This window comes from Scomber scombrus, chromosome 9, assembly GCF_963691925.1.
Source record: "Scomber scombrus chromosome 9, fScoSco1.1, whole genome shotgun sequence".
In the NCBI taxonomy this organism is placed as follows: domain Eukaryota; kingdom Metazoa; phylum Chordata; class Actinopteri; order Scombriformes; family Scombridae; genus Scomber; species Scomber scombrus.
The window spans coordinates 18,044,961-18,069,193 of NC_084978.1; the positions used below are offsets into that span (position 1 = coordinate 18,044,961).

The following is a 24,233-nucleotide window of genomic DNA, read 5'->3' on the forward strand; positions in this document are numbered from 1 at the left end:
AGAGAGAGAGAAAGAGAGGGAGAGAGAGAGAGAGAGAGAGAGAGAGAGAGAGAGAGAGAGAGAGAGAGAGAGAGAGAGAGAGAGAGAGAGAGAGAGAGAGGAGGCGGTGTCTGGTGACCGAGTAGGAGGAGGAGAAAGCTCCCGGTCCGCTTGTCCTCTCAGCTCCCTTTTGCCGTCAATTCTACAAGCAGTCGGGTGCTACCGGAGTGCCCGGGGCCGTGGACTTATTTTCCCCTGGGAATCGGAATTGGACACCAACGAACTATCCCAGGTACGTAAAGCACCTACCTACAAAAAAAAGCTTTATAAAAGAAAATATAAATTGGAGATGAAAGTGCACGGTCGCTCATTAGGCGACTTTGACGCTGATGCTGCTGCTGGATGGATGAGAAAGCGGATGAAAGCCAAGACAAAGCTCCACAGGGGTAACAATTGTGTTGATGCCGCTAATTGCTTTTAAATTGGCGGAGGGGCAGCTCTGGAGCTAATCGTGCCCCATCTGCCGCGGTGACAACTCTCTAATGTTTACAATCCGATTGAAAAAAAAAGATCAGCAATTTGATCAAATGAGCGCTCTCCACTCAACATAAACAGTGCCCCTTTCTATTTCCCATTGTGCCACTATTAATGCGTCACAATATGTGACTTCTGTGCAGCACTTTACAGAAGTGCTGTATTCTACTTCTCACACTTTGCAGCGCCTTCCTCTCCTCTTTATCAGTTGTGTCACTCTGAATGGCTTTACGCCGTCTTTTAATCCTCCCCTCCTGTTTTTCTCTCTTTCTTTCAGAAGATGCTCTTCTTTCTGCTACCTGTCGTGGCTCTCTTGCTGAGCGGAGAAACGGCAGTCTCCGGTAACAGTAACGACAAATGGCTGAGCACCGTGTCTCAGTACAGCAAGGACAGATCCTGGAACAGATTCAGAGATGTGAGTTCCACTGAGAAACACAACGTGTAGCCAAAGGGGCATTATAATTAGCTTCATTGTTTGTGTGTGTGTGTGTGTGTGTGTGAGAGAGAGAGAGAGAGAGAGAGAGAGAGAGAGAGAGAGAGAGAGAGAGAGAGAGAGAGAGAGAGAGAGAGAGAGAGCTCACTACGCCCTTGATACACCCTATGAGTACTTGAGCACTTGCCAGCAGGCATAATCCACCTTGTAGAGACTCAGCAGGTTCAGACCCTGGTTGAAAGAGAGAGTCATAGACAGAGAATATTAGACTTCAACGCATAATGATCAATTCTTTATTGCTTCTGATTTGACTGACTAAATGATTTCCCCACTGAATCTCTGTTTTTATGGTAATGTTGACATTAAGAAGAGTTATAACCATGGGATTTCATCACTAACAATCGGTCCCTTATCTCAGTCAGAATCAGTAGAAGTGTCTGCTGTTCATTATGCAACTATTAACCAGTCCAGAGGCATTTCATAACATACATAACAGCCTCTGTTATAGTACTTTATGTTCGGTAACTCTGCATTTCATATGTAGTTGACAGTTATGTAGTATGACAGCTTATTTTTATGGTTCGTCTGAAAAACAACGGATACAACATGTAAACTGTGTAGTCTACAGATGAGCTACTGTTGTACATTGTGTGTGTAGAAAGCTGTTTGTCATTCAGATGTACATGACTGTAGCTCACTCATTTCAAATCCAATGTGGAGTGTCATTGAGGCTAGTGTCTTTATGGATATCAGGCAGATGTTGCATGATATAGCCATGTTAGCTCCACAGACATGCAATGTGGCTGATATAAGTTGACTGTAGCCCAGCTGACTTGAGTCATGATGCTACTTTGCAGCATAAAGATCTTTTTATTCTTACAAAAATCATGGTTTCCTGAGATTTTGGTCATGATTTTAAACCAGGCTAAAAAAAAATCTACAAAATTCACATTGATGTCTTCCCAAAGTACCCTCCTTCCAGCACAGAATAGCACGTTGCCGGCCTTCAAAGGTCACGTGTCAAAGCTTCATTACACCATTCATCACAGGAGATGCAGAAGTGTTTACATTTCGAGTAGGATCTGTTTGTCATTTGTGTTTTCTTATTCACTATTGCTCTCACATCATCATACCATTACCATAATTATTTACCTTTTTGATTGTTTTTAGCCCCTTAGCAAACAGTGGCCCAGCATCGGCTCAGTCAATACAAACACATGCTGTGCAGCCACACACTGTTCAAACCCACAGTTAAGTATTTAAAATTCTCATGAAGATCCCAGAGTTTCCGAAGATACCAAATATATCAGACTGCATGATACACAAGACATTTATAGTATTTCCATTTGATGGAGCAGCATTAAACATGCAATGTTGAATTTGAACTGTTGTCTCAATGTAAACAACATATAGCTTCAATAAAGAGCTGGAACAGAATATGTGTGATGCTGCCAGACAGTCTGATATTGACAACCTTAAAGCCACTAAGGAAAACAATTTAAGGGGTTGGTTGAGTTCACACTAAATCATATACGTCATGAACACAATTATAGTATCTTTTATCAATGATTATCCATTTGCAAAACATCCTTTCATTGTACGATGAAGTACATGTCCTTCACCCCTATGGTTGACTCCCAAACAGGTTCGGAAACCAATTGAACTCTCTTAAATAATTAATGGACTGCAACTAGTTTGTCTAAGAATGAAAGAAAACCTCATCAAAATATTTTATTGCAGACCAAAATTTTGCTCTGAGCCCTGGTTGTGGCCTCTGGTCAACAAGCACATTAACAGGAACTGTGAGTTACATATTCTCAAGTCTATCAGTTGTCATTAGGCTGATTTTGTCAGTGATGGCCTTTAGTCTGATACTATACTTTTAGCAATATGGTCGCTGCCTGCTTACATGTTTCTCCAGAGAATTCCACACACAGGGCTTTGGCCTTATTAAAGCTTGCTTTCCCCATATACAGGAGCTGTGATGTGAGAGCTAGTATTAGTCATGTCTGTATACACTCTGCTACCTGCAGTATGTGTGTGTGGTCTATCATAGGCTACTTTTGGGGACAAATTTCAGCCTTAGGACCAGTTAATTAGGGACAGCTTGTCCAATTGGGGACAAAAGCCATGCCCCCGATTGTGAAAAAGCTGATTTCTGGGTCAGCGGTTAAGGTTAGGGTTAGGTTAAGCTTAAAAAAATCGTGACCATGGTCTGATTTTGTGTGTGTGTGTGTGTGTGTGTGGGTGTGTGTGTGTGTGTGTGTGTGTGTGTGTGTGTGTGTGTGTGTGTGTGTGTGTGTGTGTGTGTGTGTGTGTGTTTGCTGCCCACTCTTGATTTCTCGCTGTGGTCTCCTGTGCAAATGAAACTCATTAACAGCAAGCTGTCAGCGGAGGGCAGAGGACAGAAGTGGAGAGGAGGGAGGGGAGAGGAGGAGCAATAGATAGAGGGAAAAGGCTGTGACATTTATGTTTAATATTTCAAGCAATGCTGCTAACCAAATGCAGGAGCTGCTGTTGTGTTTGTGTGTGTGTGTGTGTGTGCGTGTGTGGTCTGCCCTATCACATAGAGAAAGCTGCTGGTCGTAATTTGTCTCCTGTAACATTGGCTGTCTTTTGTTATAATGTGTCTTCTCTCCTCCTCTATTCTTTCTCAGTCACTTCTCTCCTTCTCTTTCTGGCAAAAAACTTTAATATTACAGACAGCAAGACCATATGTCAAGAAAAAGGATTTCTGTGTGAAACAATTTCAAACTACAAAACAATTTCATCTTTGCAAGTATTTCAATTTGATGACAGAGGACAGAGAACACGAAAAGTACTCATGTTTTGATTGTAGTGTTTAAAGGCCTTTATCACTCAAATTGTTTTTTTTTTGGTTGGTTTTGTTTTTTTTCCAGGTGAAATTTGACATTCCTGAGAAAACTGTGGTGAAATCATTGGTTGTCATTTGTCTAAAATTGTACTTTGAGACATGTCCACTACGACTACCAAAGACACATGGCCATGACATGGTAAAATAGCCTATCTAACGCAAGGGCTCTGTGATATCTTGATTTAATTCAGTCAATTTACATAAGCATCTGGTACCGACAATCAATACCTGTATGGGTTAACCTGTATTTTATGTATAATGATGATAGCCTTGCAGGTGGTGCAATTGTTTTATTAAAACTATATTGTCTCAAACTTGCATTTTGTGTACAAACAAATATTGGTTAGAATCTTACTTTAAGTAGTCAAGCTACACCCATACGTTAGATGGTTGTTGCTGTCAGTGTTGGTGGCTTCTCACATAAATGTATATATGCTGACCAATATATGAAAAATACTGCACATATTTCATACAAACACAGCAATGTGGAAACACTGTGATCATTACAGTAGGTTGTCCTGTAGCAAATTATTAGTATGCTCTGCAGCAATTTTGTCTAAGCTGAACCGACGTCAAGTAAGAATTTGCCTCAAGTGGCAACCGTTGGGGCTGAAAAATGAAGCTAACGCGTAAGTGCCAAAAACTGCAGTTCCTTGAATGGCCACTTAAGGCCAGTTTAAAAAGTGAGTCATTCTCCATAGACCCCTATGTTAAAATGCACAAATTAAAGCAGAAATAAACATGTTTACAGCCAAAATGCAATTTTGGTCTCCCTGATTTCTCGGTTCATGACAACTGTACAGGGGGGGTAATGTTTTATATACCTATTTAAATTTAGCTTAAAGTTATGCATAATTAAGGGTGTTGCAGTTTTGAGTGACAGGTGGATGCTGTCAGGCAAGTCACTACCATGGTGACGATGGTTAGGTAATGTAACTATAGCGTAACCCCAGATTCACAGAGTATAGGTGTACTTGTCACGTTTTTAGTTCATGAAAGTTAATTGTAACATTTTGGTTGCCTAAAAAAGTCACTATTTGGTTGTACCAAAAGACTTTCTAAGGAGTTGAATGTTCAGTGTTTTCCAGTAAGTACCTTTTGTCTTAATGGTTTTAAGCCTGTTCTTTGCTAGCAAAAATGTGCATTGCAACCATAGACTGTAAATGCACTGTGATAACCAAGCTAGCAGCTATAGTGTTAAGGTGAGCTCCATCCTCTTGTCCAAATATGGTCACTTCTGGCTCCAGAAGTGGCGATGGTCGATTACTTTCACCAGTCCACGATTTGCCTCTATTTCATAATCGGAGAAATAAAACATTATTTTCTCATTGTGTCCCAGCAGTTATATCCTAAAGCAAAAATGAAGACCCACACATCCGCACAACTCTGCAAGAAGGTGCCACATTGCTGGTTTTTGTGTGAATGCAGAGAATCATCCTGTCTGCTGTGGCCTCGCTGCTCTGCCTATGTGTAGCTCAGTCCTGTCATCAGTCAAAAAGACACACAGATCTGCAGCTCTTTAAATCTTAAGTCCATGACATAGAGACAGAGAGCAGCCTTTATTTCCTACTGCATGTCAGACAAACATGTGAAGTAACTGTTCACAATGTTTCTCCATGTCTCTCTATCACTCAGTCTCTCTCACCCATCTCTTCTCAGCTCTGATTGAGTCATGAACTCCACATTTTTCTTCCAGGCTTCTCTCATTTTCTCATTTTCTCCCTCTGTCTCTGGAGTAGTGAATGACCCTGTGCTTTCTCAACCATAACCCTCTCCATCTCCTCTCTCCCTCTGTCTCTCTCTCTCCCCCTCTGCACTCACCCATTCCTCCTCCTCTGTGCTGTTCTCTGCCATGTTTCACTCTGCATCCCTGTTGATGAGCCACTTGCTCCCTCCTGCATAATGTATGAGTGTCCATTTGCTGGCACGGGAGCTGGTGCAATGGTTTAATAGTCAAAGTTTAGGTGGTTTATCTTGAAAACATAAGGAAAATTGGTTTTGATTTATACTTTTGGCCAGTCATATTGTACATAACTTGGCTGTTATGTATTGGAAAATAAGCATAATGCAGACAGACATTTTTATTCTAGACCACTTCTAGTCCATATAAAAAATGATCCATCATGTTTTTTCAAGTTAAAAACACTTTTCTTCATTAAAACAAAACAAGCCTCTTTGTTAACACAATTTTGGTTAGTAGAGACAAAATGACAAATTTCTTGAAAAAATGACACACCATATTGACTTAAACTGAAGTGTGTGGACTTTCTTAACTCACCTGCCACAATTATGTAACTGATTCATTGTGGATAGGTCTCATTTTGCTTTCCTAGTGCACTGCCTCTGTGTGGATGATTTGGAGCTTCTTAGAGGATATCTAAATGATTATGGCCAATTATATAGTTTCTTAATCCTTAAATTTGCTCAACCACCTTTGTTGCTCTTTTGCCAAATTCCCTTGCTGTTTCTGCCAACATTATTTCCATTTTCCTTAGGTTACAATCACTGCTTACATTTTCTTGAGTTTTTATGCAAATAAGGTATAGCTGCAGTGAATGTACACACATTTGTATGCAGCACTTATTTCGACTGTGTTTCTGTTTCAGGCAGGGTCATCTTTGCTGTAAGCCTGCAGCTGCCTGGTTGTTATTGGCTACATCAACGTATTCTGGTCAGGACAAACGTGAATATGAGGGGTCCAGCTGGAACAGTGTTAGAGGCGGCAGCAGTAACAAAAGACCATAATAAGCGATCCAAATCTGGTGTCAGCAGCATGCAGGGTTAGATCCATTGAATATGAATTTGTAGCCGATATCTAGTCTCTTTATGGTTTAGGGTGTTTGCTCATAATGTTTTAGACATCCATGCTTTCTGGCTCTCCATAGGAAAATATACAGTCAATGTATTTGGTAGTTGAGTGAATCTGGGAATGTGTTATTAGGCATAGTTGTAGCTGATAATTATTCTCCTTCACTATTTCTAAATGACATATGTGCATAATCACTTCACCATCTTACACCTCAAGACCAGACTTCAATTTCATGCTGTCTCTGCTTTGAAAAGAAAGAAAAATCAACTTTTAATATTAAGTTTAGTGAGAGGCACAGCTATTAGACTGGAGACCAGTAAAACTATATTATTTAACAGTTTGGTGTAATTGCTTGTTATAATGTAGTGAAGTCAGCTGACACACGTGATCTATGGATTGCTGAGCTTGCTAGTTCAAGCCTGTCTTGCTGTCCAGGCCTGGGCAAACCTATTATTGGTGGATTTATGTATTGTGAGGATATTATTAGGTAGGCTATGTTGAGGTAAATGTACAGTAAGTATTAGGGTATAGGAGAGTGTATAACATGACATGACATGACCAACGCTGAGAGAAATGATCGTCACTGCTGGAGATGTCAGGATGTCATTTGTCTCAGGCATGTGTGTATGTTGACACTCATAGTCGTCTCATCTAGTCTTGTCTAGGGCTGAGTATCAATCTTCAGTAATCTATCTGTTGTACAAAGTGTTGGAAATCAGAAGTTGGCATCAAATCCTAGATCAGTTTTGATGTTTAAAATATTAATTTTGACCAACTGAAATTTATGAGACATAGTTGCTATACCGCAGCTTGTGTTCAGACTGCATCCAACTCTGAGTTCTTTTGTTAAATGAAACAGGGTGTTCTAGAAAGCCCTTGAGTCATCTAAGGTCTCATCTCTCCTCTCCTCTCCTCTCCTCTCCTCTCCTCTCCTCTCCTCTCCTCTCCTCTCCTCTCCTCTCCTCTCCTCTCCTCTCCTCTCCTCTCCTCTCCTCTCCTCTCCTCTCCTCTCTTGTCAGAATCGCTTTTGGCAAATAGTGACAAAAAAGCTGTCATTGCCATTCAGACAGACCCACTTTTATCCTCTAGAGGTGGACAAGTTGTTTTCAGTCTTCTGAGCCTCTTGTTTGTTTTTTCCTAAAAGAGTCTTTTCTTGTCCCTGTCCTCCTTCCCCTACTTTCTTTATTTTCCTACTGAAATCAGATCTTTCCCCGCTGCATGTACGCTGTCAGCTGTACAGAAATGCATGAAATCTTATTTCTGAAGGAGACCCGATGTGTATGTACATCTGCTGCATATTTCCTCATACATTTGTTTATTCATTAGTCGTTGGACCTGGTGGCAGGTTGAATCTCGGCAAGTTACACACTGCTTTGTATGTGTTTGTGTGGTAGAGCATGCGACCTGTCACAGCTCAGACTCATGGTGAGAATTTAATGTTGTCATCTTTCATCAGCAGTATTCTTTTTTTCCAAGACGACAGTCTCTCTGGGGCTGCCAGTCAAATACCTCTGCTTCCTCTCTTTATTAAAACAGGCGTATGGTGTGTGTTTGTTTGCATGTGTGTGTGTTTAAGAACATTTTAGTGTTTTTCAGTGATGGAAACATGTGCAGTGACACCATTATTTTCAGTGTGTCTGCTAGCTTGTATCACATGTTTTCTCCCTTTGCATTTATGGAGGAAAGGGCTTTGCTGAGCAGGCAAAATGTTTTTCATCCCTGCTCTGCTAACACATTCACACCTGGGAGCTTCCTGCTGCAGCCATATTAACTGGTTGTCTGCTGTTATATATACTGTATGTTTCTGCCCTGGTGTGCACGTGTGTGTTCTGATTGGCTTTTTACAGCTGAGGGGGAGGGGCAGGGTGCGGTTTAGAGAAGCAGCTTAGACATGACGAACCCTGGAGTCACCTTCACCTTCTCTCACAAACACACACGCAGACATAAACCCTCTGAGTGAACGCTCCCCAGCAGGCACATAGTATTTCCGTCAATTAAGTGAAGACTTGGCTGAACACCTGTCATTCCTTCTTATCCCCCCGTCCTACTCTGTCCTCCATTTCTCTTTCTCCTCTTAAGCTGCCTCTATACTTTTGCTTTTTATACTGTTTTATCATCTCCAATCTCCCCTGGCTCTTCCTTCGCTCGTCTTATACCCTGCTAATTCCCAATGAAACAGTGCCCTTGAAAAATAAACCCTCTCTCTCTCATTTTCTCTCTTTCTGCTGCTTTCATCCCTTTCTATTTTCATGTGCTCCTTCTACATGTGCATTTCTCACCAAGCTATTGATTTCAAATGAGAAAATGCTGATTCTAATCTCTGCACTTTAGGACTTGAGTTGTGTGCGTAAAGAGGGACAAGTATTGCATAGTACCAGCTGCAAGTACATGTATCTGTGTCATGTTGTACCTCTTTAAACTCACTGGTGGAAATATTCACGCCTCTCTCCAGCTGGTGCCTCTGCATGTCTGTTAATATACACACATCCCATCCACCCTGAGGCTCTTGCAGAGATCGATCAGTAAATTTACAGGGCCTGGTAACCCTGATTGGAGCTTTGATATAATCAATAAGAGTGTGAAAAGACACACACATGCATGCACACACACATAAATACACTGGAGGACAGTTCGGTCACAGACTAGACAAAGGTCAGTGTCCTTTATGACCAGGAGAATTGGGTTGCGTGTGTGTGTGTGTGTGTGTGCGCGTGCGTGCGTGCGTGCGTGCGAGAGACACAGACAAAGGAAGGGAGCTAAAGGATTGCCAGTGCAATTTTGGCTGATGATAAAAAAGTGGAAATGGAAAAAAGAGAAATGGTAGCAGAAGAGAGCTTTAATGTGGAGCCCATCAACACTGTGGGCTGAACAGATGGACAGATGGAGGATGGAAGGATGGTAGAAATGTGGAATCCATCATCAATACAAGACGTATGCGTGTCTTTCGTAAGCTTTGTCATAGCCGCTCCTCCAAACTCCTCTCTCTCTCTGTTGGGAATGTCTTTCTGTTGGTCTATTTGGCACTGATATATAATGTCCCGCTAAGCTGTTGATTATTTTGATTGTGCGGTTCTGTCTGATATGGTTTGTTTCAAGATTTACCAAGACAGAGAAGACATATTTAGACTATTAGAAAAATACCATTCTGTATTTTTATCAGAGTAATGGTCTATTAGACCTCATTGTACCTCACTGCAGAACATCACAAAATCCTGTCATTATTTTCTCCTAAAAGGTATAATATTGAATCTCCTGTACTGCATATGTTGAACTAAAGTTCATGTCTAGGTACACATTATTACTGTAATACCTTAAGGGTTGGGTGATACAACAATACAGTGTGACAATCTGAAATTTGCCACTTTTTAACCGATTTTTCCATATTGCTTTGACAGTTCTGCTTGTGTTGGATTATTATGGACAATCTTACAAATCAAGCAGGGCTGTTTTTTTTTTACATTTTTATATGATCTTTGCATCAATGTGATTGTTATCATATCCATTAACAAATTTTGACGTTAACACACACTATACTGTTTTCACCATCTTGTCGGATGAATGCCTATTGCTCCTTTCTTCCTATAAGGACACCGTAATCATAGAGGCACGTAGAATACTGAAGGACTCATCACACACAGTATTATATATATATATATATATATTCTCTGAGTATGAACTTTTACCCTCAGGTGGACGTTAAATGCAAAACCAACCATTTCTTTTGTTTCTTCCTCCATAAGACAATATATACTATATACTTATCTGTCGTCACTATATTTACTACCATATTACATTTTCATGCATGTCCGCAGTTAGAAAATCAACATTATACTAAGGATTGACATTTAGCTTTATGTAAACATATGTCTGCAGTGTTTTAGGATTTTCACTCACACCCACAGCAGCTGGTTTGAATGGAAAGGGGAATATATCAGTGTGTGTCTTTATGTCTGTGAATGAACAGAATTGTGTAGTGTTTTATGCTTAATATATGCATAGCTTTTTGGATAATCATATTTTCATTTCAAACTGAATATATGGGCATATGTCAAGATGGTTTTGTATGTTTTTTTGTGAGTGCTTTGAGTGAGCATGTTGATGTTGCCATTAATGAAGCCGTCACCCCCACTGTGAGCTGGTTCTGGAGATGCTCAGATGTTTCCTCCCCGGGGTTTGGCTCCCTTTACATCTCTCCATATGCCAGTGTTTGATTTCTCTTCTTCTAATCTTATAACTTATAAATTGAATCCATGAGTGGAGATGAGCCACAGCAGCCTTATTTGCCTGGTTGTTACTGTGCCAAATAGTAAGCCCCTGTTGGCAGAGTGATTGTAGAGAGTGTTGTTTTTTTTGGCAGTGTAAGTCTTCATGGCTGCTCCCTATCATAAACCTATAAACCTTATGTTTTTGAAGATGACCCTGGAATATAATATAATATACATCTGAAATCAAACTTGATATTCTTTATAGGCCAATAAAGATTCAATCAGGATTATATTAAATAATCAGGATGTACTTTTTCTGCAAAACATGTTCAAAAGAGTGTACATTTCACTCAGAGGCTTGGCCTTTAATGGAGTATTTCTGTATCTAGATGATTTTTGACTGCAAAAAGAGACTATTTGTCGAGTGAAGTTTGGATTTTGAAGCACATAGAAGAGGGCGACCAACAGAATCCTGTTCTTGATCAGTCAGAATCCATTTTTTCTATATCTATATCACATCTTCACTTTCTTTGATATGTTGTCTCTTTATTCGACTCTTATGTGGAGCTGCAACAATTAGTGGATTAAATGATTAGCTGACTAAAAATTAACTGTGAGGTATTTCAAAAACTGATTAATTGCTTTGAGTATTTTTTTAAAGAACAAAAGTCCAAATTCTTTGATTTCAGCCTCTTTATTGTGTATATTTTCTGGTTTCTTTAGTTTTCTATGATAATGAACTAACAGTCTTTGAGTTGTGGACTGTTAGGACAAAAGAAGACATTTGGGGACATCACCTTGGGCTTTTGGAATCATTTTTCACCATAATAAAACTTCATAGACCAAACAACTAGTTGAGAAAATGATCTACAGATTAATCAGTAATGAAAATAATTCTTAGTTGCAATCCTACTCTTGTATGCATTATATATATATATATATATATATTTTGAAAGGTCTCAGATTACACTTAAAAGATAGTTGTTGTTTCTGCAACCTTTAGTCACAGCAGTGCAAGTGCACTTGAACAATTCTTTTGCCAAAAAGTGAATGAAGCAGCAACCGATTCTGCTATGTGATATAAACTAGCAGCATCATTAAACTGTAGGCGAGGATGAGTTATACACATTTATCATTGTTTTTTTGTCTCACAATAATCATTCTTTTCCCTTTTGTGTCTTGCAATCTGTTGCCACTGTGCTCTCGACCAACATTATCCTCTTTTCACTATCATGTAATCAGGTTGTATCTCATGATTTATAAAGCAGCTTCTCACTATGATTGATGGTATGTATCTGCCTCTGCTTGTTCCCAGCAGTTGTTATTGGGATGATGGACGCAATCATAGCTTTTGCCCATCGTGATAGGTGATGCGGATCATCATATAAATGGTACACAAATGACAAATCACTCCTTGGAATAAATTGATTGGCTACGTATTGTGTTTCAGAGGCAGTCTAATCAATTATGAAACGCTGTGGATTTTACAAGTGGACCGTCTTGCTTGGATTGCATCTAAAAGTAGCCGTCCCAACCCTGAGTGTCACAGTGTGAAATAAATCATGGTCAGTCTGTTTCTCTTTTTCACACTTCTCCAGCCCTCTTTTCGATCAGTGTCAGCATCTCTCACTCTCTCTCTCTCTCTCTCTCTCTCTCTCCCTCTCTCTCTCTCTCACACACACACACACACACACACACACACACACACACACACACACACACACACACACACACACACACACACACACACACACACACACACACACACACAAACTCTCCCTTTCTCTCCTTTTCTCACTCTGATGTTTATGGTCTCTAAAACCATGTCAGATTGAATTGGTCATTATCTCATTCCCCCCCTGAGGGCAGGGATACAGTTAGTTTGTGTGTGTGTGTGTGTGTGTGTGTGTGTGTGTGTGTGTGTGTGTGTGTGTGTGTGTGTGTGTGTGTGTGTGTGTGAGTGTGTGTGGGTTTGAGAGATGTCTTGTCTGCTTCAATAATTCAGGAGGTTTCTGCTAGTGCAGCTCCTATGGTGCTCCTGGGAGAGTGCGAGAGCGAGTGCGAGAGCGAGTGCGAGAGCGAGTGCGAGAGCGAGTGCGAGAGCGAGCACGAGCGCGAGAACGAGAGAGAGAGAGAGAGCGAGAGCTTTCAGTGTCTTTCCATTTCCCTCACTGCATCATTTTGTAGTTTTCTGCAGCTAAGTAACTCCCTGCTGCATTTTTGTTTATGATAGAAGGGCCCTGAAGGGTTGAATAAATAATGCATGTAAAGTCATTGACCCTGATTGTGTGTGTGTGTGTGTGTGTGTGTGTGTGTGTGTGTGTGTGTGTGTGTGTGTGTGTGTGTGTGTGTGTCTGTGTGTGTAGACAGTTTAGTTAGACAGTATTACACTACAGTACTACACTACTAAAGTACACTGAACAGCTGTTTACACTACACTTATAAGTGACACACACATGGCCAATGGTGTGAAACACATACCTGTTACTGATTCTGGCAGTTGCATGCCAACCCGCCTTTATGTCCTCCTTTACAGGGCTGCGAAGTGAGAGGGGCTGCTGGTTTTCCCCACTTTGTAGTCCCATTTGAAATTTTTCTTTTAATGATATCTTCAGTTACTCAACATAGAAATATGTTTTTTTTTTATCATTTGGCAGATGACTATAAATACTACAAAACCTATAACCTGTTGTACTTAGAAAAGAAAAGACAGCACATTATTTTGGCCCATAATCCAAAACTAATGTTTCTTTACATAATGCACCTAGAGAGTTATAGCTTGACTGCTTGATGTTGTACTGCATTGTACATTTCTCAAAGAACTTAAGTCAAGAGGTTGTGATATCTAGCACAACAAGCTAGTGAAGCACTGTAAATGGAACTGTGTCTCGTACATACACAACGGCGTCTGCCTTACAAGGAACTGCTCTCTGGAGACTGAAGATGTTTCTAAACAAACTACCCTGCCTAAAACTCTTTATGGCAAAGAACAATGTAACCCAGTGCAACAGTGTGGCTCATTGATGGGTTTTTAATAGTTTTTGGGCATGGGTAGGATGAGTTCATTGTTGGTGTGTCTCTGCATATGACATTTGTCGATACATTTATATATAGAAAATCAATTTTATGAACACAGGTTTGTACCTTTGACTTTTTGTAAACAATCAGATATTTTCTACAAGTTTTTTAAATTCTTTCATATGGATGATTTCACCATTTTCATGCCTATCCAAAAGATCAGATTTTTACAAATTTTCTGCAATAATGTAATCACAAATAATATGGATATGATCTACTGCTATTGTACATGAGTTCTCCATCTGTTATCCAGGCATTACAGTTCAGCACCATGGTCAGCACCATGTTGCTTTCCACTTTTAATACAGAAGAATCCAGTTTATTGTTGACCTCTTGGGTTTTGCAGTTAGAGTGGGTTATTCTTGATTGAGTGTCAAAAAAAAAAAAAAAGTACTGGACACAGTTTTCAACTTTCACCCTTCAGATAGAAGGACTACTGCAGGTCTGGGGAGGGGTGATGATATATATTATAGATTTATTATGATGTTTAAATATGAAACATAAAATTACATTACTCTGCTGTAACAGCTGCAGAATCAAAATCTGGATAAATTGGAGAATACCAACTTATTTGTTTAAATGATACACATATTTAAAAAAACAACAAAGAATAATGTTTTTTGCACCACCAGTTCCCAAAGCTTGATGTGCTTTTAATCTTACTTGAATGCCATGGTTATTGGGATCAAAAATAAATACAAATTATGTACAGGATTACATTTTTTTTTCTTCGGATCAGATGGACCCCGTTTACCTGGATGTATAATTGTACACTTGTTTCTTGTTAAATCATTACATTTACATCATATCTGTGTCACTGTTTGATGTTAAACAAGGCACTTTGATAACAAAACAGGTATAGGATAGGAATTATTGTAATTCACAAAGACTTAAAGGAAAGTAATTAAACATGGCAGAGCTGTTGATTGGTCCATGAACATAGTAATTAGAATGACATATATTATATGTTGTATGAAAAAATTTGCCAAGGTCTGGAGCTTGGTGTCTTCAGTGGTAGCTTTGCTCCTGCAAGTGTTTTCTGATGACTGGGAACCCTCCCACTTAATAACAACCAGAGTGATGGACTCACGTCCCTCATTGTCCTCACTCTGTCACTGAGCATCCTCTCTCTGTCTTCGTCTTTTATTCTTGTACCGTTGTGGTGATACAGGCACGTTGTATGTGTTGACAACGGCAGGCCCGGTGATCGAGCATTGGGCGGGGGGAAAGACATGGGAAGAATAATGAGGCCAAATGACCAGTCATGTCTTCGGGATGAATAAAGGGAGATTGATTATGCGAATGTCACACTTCAATTGATGAGCGAGAGAGACAGGAAGAGACAGAGTGAGATGGGTGTGGGTGTGAAAATGAATACATTTATGCATATGCATGTTTGAGGGTGACACACAAATTGTTTGACAGCTTTAATTAAACTCAGCTGAGTCAGCCCCAGTGCTGCAGCTTCAATCACATTTTAATGAGCCACACACCCTGCAGCCTACATGGAATAAGGTCCATCTCTTTAAACCTCCTCTCTCTTCTCTCAGTCTGCCTTTGGTTCATATGTATGACATGTGTATGTGTGTGCGTGTGTGTGTGTGTGTGTGTGTGTGTGTGTGTGTGTGTGTGTGTGTGTGTGTGTGTGTGTGTGTGTGTGTGTGTGTACATCTAACCTTGAAAGCACTGGCTGTTCCCATGTTCCCAGTGACTTTTTCATGGATTTTGAGTTGGATAATAAGGTGAGCTGGGATGCTGCTGATCAATACTGCGAGCTTCTTTTATCTGGAACTGACAGATAAAACTGGTCCATCCCTGCCAATACTGGCAGACAGAGCTTCACTTTGGATTGCGCCATTTTAACTGGTGCCATTAAGGGACTCATTTAGCTAGAGCCGTGCAATGAAATTGTAGGTTTAATTTTTGATACTCACATGCCAATATGTATGTTGAGTAATGTTGTCACTGTAATTATTCCTTTTGTCCCTACTGGTCATTAAAGGCCCTTCAAATATTTTCTCACTCAACTCCTTACTGTGAGTGTGAATCCTTCAAGCACACCAAGTTTTCTGCCAAAGTAATTCTTGTTATTTCACATGAGGAGATTTCAGTTTTGTTTCAGTAAGTTTTCCACTTAATGTACTGTTCAGAATCAGCTGTTGTTCTGCATTTACTTTTACTGTCAATTTTGATAACACATTTAATTGTTTATCTGCCAAAAGTTGTTTATGTTTTGTGATCATGTGTAAAGTGAATGTCGGCCAGTATGTCTTTTACTATGAAATATGCATATTGAATGAGAATGCAGTATTAATTGGGCTTTAATTTGAACACAAGCTGAATTTGAACTGAGGGTGCGTGCACACACAAACACAAACATAAACACACACACACACACACACACACACACACACACACACACACACACACACACACACACACACACACACACACACACACACACACAAACACAGATGCATTAACAAATCTAATACACAATATAATTAGGCTGACATTTCATATTCTTTAAATGGTTTGTTTAATGATCTTCAGTTGATTGCTTTTTAAGTAATCAACAACACTGTAAACAACTTGTATTTGCAGTAATATTAATCCAGCCTGGTGCACACATGCACACAGAAATGAAAATGTTCATGACCCCTTACTTGTATTTGTTCTTACTTTTATTACTGTAACTTTTCATTGTGAGAGCTCTGACATTTAGATGGAAACAGCCAATACCAACCCACTCCGACTTTCTCTATATGGCTTCTCTGATGAGAGAGTGGGTGAGAGTTTCTGTGGCTCACTTCCAGTTAAAGTACTTTTTTGTCATTATGTGTGGCTGTTTTGTGTGTTTTTGCCTTTTTGTGTCCATATGGCACCCAGCATGCTGTTTGCCAGAGCTGCGTTGTCTCACTTCCTGGGATACAGGAACTGCATTACCTTTCCATGATGACTGCAGGGTCCCTGGGGAGACCTGTGTGGTGAGGCTGGGACCTGAGATACTGCTTTTACTGGACTGTGGTAACTTATGTCTGCTGCACAGTATGGCAGAATAATGAGCACTGGTTCATTTACTATAAAACAGGAGTGTGGTGGCTGATTTTTATGTTAATACTATTCTACTGAGAACAAGAATGTCTCACCTGGACAAACTCAACTATTCTATTTTTTGGCGGGTTCTGCCTTAGATGTTCATTCACTTCATATGAGCGACGGTGGGAAGTTCTGCTTTGTATTATTACTGACTATGGGATCATTTTTTCCCCAGTTGCCACACTTAAGATCTTTCATTCACTGTGATGAAAATCAGCAATAGCGGTGAACAGAAGCAGTGGAAATGGCTTTGCTACATGTGTGTTACTACAATCTGTCTCCTAGAAATGTTGGACATTGACACTGTAGACTGAGTTTGGGCAGCAGAAGCACTTTGGTTAAGGTTAGCAAAAGATGGTGGTCATGTCATTTTTTTCTGTATTAAACCAAGACCATAATCTTTTCCTAACTTTAGTCAAATGCTGTGAGTTTGTAACCATAAACACGTTTGATAATGCTGTAGTTCAGTCAGGAACACTCTTGTCATGGATCAAACCATTTATTGCGACTAATGGAAAAACAGTTTTGCTTGGCGCTGGAGGCTCCACTCTAAGATGCTCCCTGATAGCCAGCAGCACGCTGAGCTAAAACAGGGAGCACAATGTGAAAACCCCGATACAGAGTGGGCCTAAAGCAAGGCATGAATTTCAGATTGACATTTGGGCCATGTTGGGACCCTGAACCAGAAAGGTGGAGGCTGGAGTCGTGGAGGCAAGCTTTACCAGCAGCAAAATGAGCAACAGTATTGGTGTAGCAAGGATCGGTGTAGGTGGGAGTCATATTTAAATGGAACACCTTGTTGTGGGAATGGCTGTGATTGGTGTGTGACAAATAAAGGATGCTGATTCAATCAGTAGATGTCAGCTGATTACAGCTAGGGCATTTGACTTCCATGTCCTGCATGAACTAACACAGCACTTATTATTAGTAGACAGTTTACTGTAGCTTGACACTGTTTCAAATTTCTTACACTTCCTCCTCCATTCTGGTTTAACAAGCACACTCAGCAAGGCAGGGAGAAAGGGCCAGAATTTCCAGACTGTGATTTTCCTGACTCAGATTTTAAAGCTGGCCTAGTTTCATCGTTTTGCAGCAAAGGTCAAAGACAACATTTTGTGAAGGTGCGTGTACATTGTGTGTGTACGTGCACGTTTCCAAAGTTTCAAACAAGGTGTAGGTCTGAAAAGTGAAGCCAATGTGGAAGTGCCGTATACCTGCATTTCTTCTAATGACCATCAGGGGGTGACTACACTGGTTGCAAAAAGAAATCTGCTTGTATAAAACTCTACATCTCACATGATTTATTACCCCAGTAAACACTTTCCTAATGTGTTTATGGTCTCAATCACTACTTTCATGTCTACTTCAATATAGCAGGATGTTCATTTTGTAAATAATGGTCCCATTAAGAGTAAAATAGCCAATAAATCCCTGTTGTCTTTAGGGCATGGCTACGTTGTGTTTACATTACATTGTGTTGTGATGTACATTTCAAATCATAATCTCAGATTACAATAGGAGTATCAGCATAGCTGTCGCTATTTCAGTGTGTTTTTAGTTTATGAAAGTATTGTAACATTTGGGACACCTAAAAAGTCAGTTCAGTGTTCAGTTGTACTAAGAGTCCCTCTAAGGAATCAACCAAGCTAGATTGTATTAGAGTCAGCTCCACCCTCTCATCCAAATATAAAATATCACTCCTAGATCCGATAATCCAAGATGACGAGGGTCAAAATCACAAACTCAAGGCTTTAAAACAGGAGTCCACAAACCAATGGATGATGTGATCAGGGTGGCTACGTCCATCATTTTTATACAGTCTATGGTTTCAACTAAACATAGATACTATATGAATATAGTGTTGTATGGGGACTCTTAAATATAGCGAGGTGTGGCGTGATCAAAGCAATTAACTTCACAACATATACATGGTCGGTCAGAGCACTCATGAAACGTGTGTGTGTGTGTGTGTGTGTGTGTGTGTGTGTGTGTGTGTGTGAGAACATTTGGCAAGTTTGCATTTTTTATGTTAGAATGAAGATCAAAGCAGTGATCTTTGTATCTTTATACCAGCTGGAGCTTTGATGGTAAAGCCAATTTTAGTTTCTCTTTATGTAGCCATGCTGTGATTTTGTGAACATTTGTACAAAATAGGCTATGCCCTAGTGTTTTTATATTTGGGTACTGTGATTTGAGACAAACATCACCAGGATGTCAGTTTATGACCTAACATATTATTTTGTCGTTTTCCTTTCATGTCTCACCTGATCCTTTTCTTTCACTGATGGTGCAATAGGTAAGTCTGTGTTTCCTATTTGTCTGTTGTGTTGTTGATTTTAGTGTGTTTGAAGCAGTACCAAAGTGACAAATGTTTGCTGAGCTTTAATTATGGAATCATTTGAAAAATGACTGTCAAACTGTAAATTGCAGTACAGGTGTGGCCACACAAGACATCAAAATTGCATTTTAATGAGTGTATGTGTGCTGTTGTGCATGTCTTCTGGTTGTCGTGTAATTGTGAATGCAGGGATTTGTGCTCTTCCTCTAAACCTTGGTTGCACATGCAAGCACAAATACAGACAGACGCACACATGCAGATCTGTGCTGCTGGCGAGATGGTTTCTCGACTTTGAGTGTGCAAGTGTGTTTGTGTGTGTTTTAGCAGGTACAGCCTTGGTTACTGCTGGCCTTCAGGCTTAAGTATGGCACCTGAGATTTGTAGCTCTAGTCTCCCTTGAGTCTCCGCACACAGTACAGTTTGATTTAACTTCGGCCATAAAAGTGCTGTAGCCTCAACTTTCATTTTTGACCTAGGCGGTTATGAAATCTCAGATTAGCACCTACATTACCACTTCATTGGGTGTGTGAATCCAGATATTCCACTGACAGTGTTCAACTCTAATTACAGTGTAACTACCTGCCAACTGGCAGACAAAGCGCTTCACCTTTATTTAGTGAACCTCTTGACAAAATACAGAATGAGCTAGCAAAAAAAAAAAAGCAACAAAAACCAGCAGGATACACTAGTATTGTAGTAGCATTATATTACAAATTACATAAAAGAATTTGAAATATGATAAGTTAACTCAAAATGTATTATCTAAATGGGGAATTGGTTATATCCAGAAAATGAAATGGTTCACACTAAAATAAATAACAGTAGACCAAGAAAAAGTCTTAAAAGTCTACTGACCTTTCACCAAAATAAACAAATTTGTATTCACAGAAATTAATCTAATCTGTCCATTTAACCTTCTTGTGTTATAATATTTTATTATAACACAATATTTATCCATAAAGCAATACCTAAGAATAAAAAATGAATTCATGTGGTACCTTTAACTGGCACTTAATAACTTGGGCCCACACACACTCCCACAAGCCAGCGACCAGAAAAAGGGAAATTAAAGAAAACCAACCCCCCCTTTCAGAGGTTGGCACTAAGGGTGACATGGTGACTCAAAACAGTTGAAGCAGTTGTGAGTATGCATAGCAAATTTGATTTAAGAGTGGTGGAATAAACTGGCGGGCTGATGGCTGACGGTAGCAGACTGACAGGAGAAATCTTCTTTTTCCCTGGTCGCCAGAGGAACTACCAGGCTTTATTTTGGTCACATGGAGCACTCTCTGGTTGCTCCCTGAGTAGTTCAGAAGATGGGCAGCTAGCTAGTTTAACTACTGCTAGTTAGCTAGGTTAACTACTGCATCATCATCAGCTACTGCATCAATATTTTACTGCACTGTCTATTTACAGCATACACATCCGGCTTTCCACTAGTTTTCTATTTTACGCTCTTATTTCTGTAACTTGAAAACCAGTTTACACCCTAAATCTTGTGTCACTGCATCTCACAGTCTTTTTTCTTCCTTCGCTTTTTTCTAAGCTCCTACATCATTGCTGCTCACTCACTTTTCTTGTTTTTTCAGCTGATGAAACGTGACATGCCTCAAAACCAACCAATTACATATAATCACACTGAATAACATAGGTTGTACTCTATTTACACCACATGCTCACCTAGTACACTGCAAGCAATTAGTTTAAAGTGGTAGAATATATAGTTTATATTGAACTGGACATGTAAATACTGATCAAAACATATTTAATCTGAGTAGAATATATTGAAAACTCATGGTAAACATAAAGCAACGGTGGTAATGAGATTTAGGGGCAGATTAAATTGCCCTAGGCTACATATTTAATTTTTTATTTATTTATGTTTTTAAGTTTCAGTACTTGTTAAAAATATCCCACCAGCTCAATGCTGAGCAGGAAAGTAAACCAGCAGGCTGTTAAGTTTATTTTTCAAGAGGAACCTTAGTGTGGAGTTGTTTTCTGTATTAAAAGAAAAATCGTTGTTATGTTCCTGATGGACGCTTCCTGAAAGTCACGATCAAGGCTGTGGGTGCATAATAAGGGTCCTGCTGTATTATATCACACACACCCCTGAATTTATGTCACAGAAATATAATAATCCATAACAAATGTATTTTTCCTTATGCCAAAGTAAATTAAATTGTTTAAATACTTGACTGAGGGAGGCTGTTAGTCATAGATTAGATTGGCCAATGATCATACAGTTTGTGGTTGGTATTAAAGTGTCATGAGTAAGACACATTGAGACAATTTGGCTATTTGTTCTTACTTTTATGATCATATTGGACAGTGTTTCACTCTGACTATACTGTATGTTTAAATGTGTAAATATGATTTGTTTACTTGACTCCTTTGAAATAGCATTACGTTAAGCTGTGAGAAAGGTTCATGTTTTTAGTATCTTATGACTGATATACAAACAAATGCCTGCATCTCATTATTTTTAACTAGCTCCACCATCTCAGTAATTTAACCTAAGCAATTCTGCTGCCTTGTGTCAATGACTATTAGTGCTGCAAATATTGTTTACAGCTACTACCGTCAAATGAGAGGCTATTGGCTTTTGATTCAACCCTTTTAAAGCTCATGCACATTTACAAAGGATTGACAGTGCTTTTTAAATCTAAGACAGATGGTCATAATGATGAGGACATAAATGTAAAGCTTTGATAGTCAAATGTACAAGTAGAAAGTCATGTTGCACACAATTTATGCATCGTTCATGCTGTTCAGACAGAAATAAAAGTCCTTCCAAACTAAAGCACAAAATAAGCATTTCCAACATAAATAGAGTGAAACATTGATGTGACTGTATACATTACTGTGTACAAAGGATTGGGGGAGATAGAAGCAAAGGAAATAGCAGAAAGTAGGGAGAAGGGAGAAAATGAAACGACGAGAAGAGTTTTGAAAGTGACAGCTCCATTTCTGCTATCATCCATTAATAATCAAACCAGGTCATTAGTGTGAGAAATGAATCCAGGCACTTGCAGAGACAAACAAACACAATACTAATTTTGTTCTCAAGCAGAGTGTCAACAGCCCCAGCATAAAGGAGGAGCATAAAAACTGAGCAGAGAGGTCACAATGGAGAGACCGAGGGAAGGAGATGGAGAAGGCGAAGGGGGAGGAGAGATCGTGCCAGACAAATAAAAAGCTGACAGGGATGAAAATGTTTGGTACATGTGATTAATCGATCTGAAATATATCATAATGAAGGAGTGAGGGTGAGAGGAGGAAGAGGGAAAGGAGAAGACGAAACGAAGTGGCTATGATTACTGTTAGAGTACCTTCTTTGAATTGGGACAATGACAGCTCGGTTATTTCCATCATCAGCCAGCTAAGTCATTAGTGCTAAAAATGTGTCCTGGTGGACAGAGACAAACAAACCCAGCGCCGATCTCGAGCCTCAAACTGAATGCCAATCAATAGGCATGTTTGGTGTTTGCGATGAATGGTAATTAAACTGTGAGGGGGACAGAAAGAAGAAAGAAGTGGTCCGTGGTCTGTATCTGCATCATTACCACTGTTGAGTCAACAAATGACATATCAGGGGGAAAAAAGTTTCCTCTCACTCCTTAACTCTCTCTTTCTACTTATTTGCCTTTGTTTCACTTATGGTTTCTTGTTTTACCCATCTCTTTTTATGGCTGCCTGTTATTAGAGATGTACTCAAATAGCTGGATCAGGTATCGCTGACAATTATTAATGATTAAAAATTAAACATGGTATCATATCGGTGCCTGGTATCGACTGATACCCAAAGCTCAGGTATCAGCCTGACAAAGTCTACCCGTCACTGCTTTTTCTATCACATTATTCTCTTTTTCTTAAGTATAACTCCTCTTATTATAGGCATACCCATGATTTACACACTTCCCACAGGTTTTTCTCTTTACCTGTCTGTCTCTGAAAGGGAGAATCATAATCATAAAATGGTACTTGATGTTTTCTGAGAAGCAATAGCAGATTTCCTGCTGATGGGCAAGGACAAAACCTACAAATGTGTCTGTGTCTGCCTGCAGGCAAGCTATTTCAATGAGTTTGTAAGTGTGTGTGTGTGTGTGTGTGTGTGTGTGTGTGTGTGTGTGTGTGTGTGTGTGTGTGTGTGTGTGTGTGTGTGTGTGTGTGTGTGTGCATGCCACTAGATGACAGTAAATTGGACAACTGCTCCAAACTAAGTCAGCAGATGTTGCCAACTTTATGAGATGAGATGAGGCTATATGAAACTTTATTGATCCTCATGGGGACACTGGATGTTTGCTGCGTCTAAAGTAATATACTGTAGGATTAGATTAAAATATATCGCAATAAATGCAACAGTACAATACTAAAAGGACGATAAAACATAGGAAATAATCAGGGCATAGAAGCAAAAACAACTGGCAATTTCAACACGTGTAAGTCAACTGTGCTACTTGTTTTTCGGGCTCACAACTTGCTGCTTGTTTTGATTGTCTAAAAAGCCTGATTTGTAAGCCTATAATTATTCTTTGTGTGTAAGAGATCCTTTAAATTCCCTGTCATGATGCAAATGCAGCAGTACAATAGTTTTCACCCTGTTACTGTGTTGACTCGTCTAACTAAAGAACAGAAGATGAATTTGCTTTGCTGATAGAGGCAGAATAATTAGAATTACAGATTTGAATATCTTAGTATCTCTCTCAGTGATTATGTCTTGAGGCAGCAAAGTGGTAACAAACTCACAGATGCGATGTTACAACTTAGTTAGCACACACTCACAAACACCTGCACAGACACACACATTTTCAGGAATGCTCACATCTGCACATTCAGGCACAGAACTGCTGTTTTGATCTGTTCGATTCTGCTTTGTGGTGCAG

The 24,233-nt window shown here is 39.6% G+C and overlaps 1 protein-coding gene across 1 annotated transcript in view; it reads left to right on the plus strand.

Moving 5' to 3' along the window:
• Window positions 1–793: 793 nt before the first annotated feature.
• spock1 (SPARC (osteonectin), cwcv and kazal like domains proteoglycan 1) overlaps window positions 794–24,233 on the plus strand; it is a 96,803-nt gene continuing 73,363 nt past the window's right edge. The window contains exon 1 of the mRNA XM_062425816.1: window positions 794–928. Within this exon, the coding sequence (XP_062281800.1) occupies window positions 794–928 (135 nt within the window). The remainder of the gene's footprint in view (window positions 929–24,233) is intronic.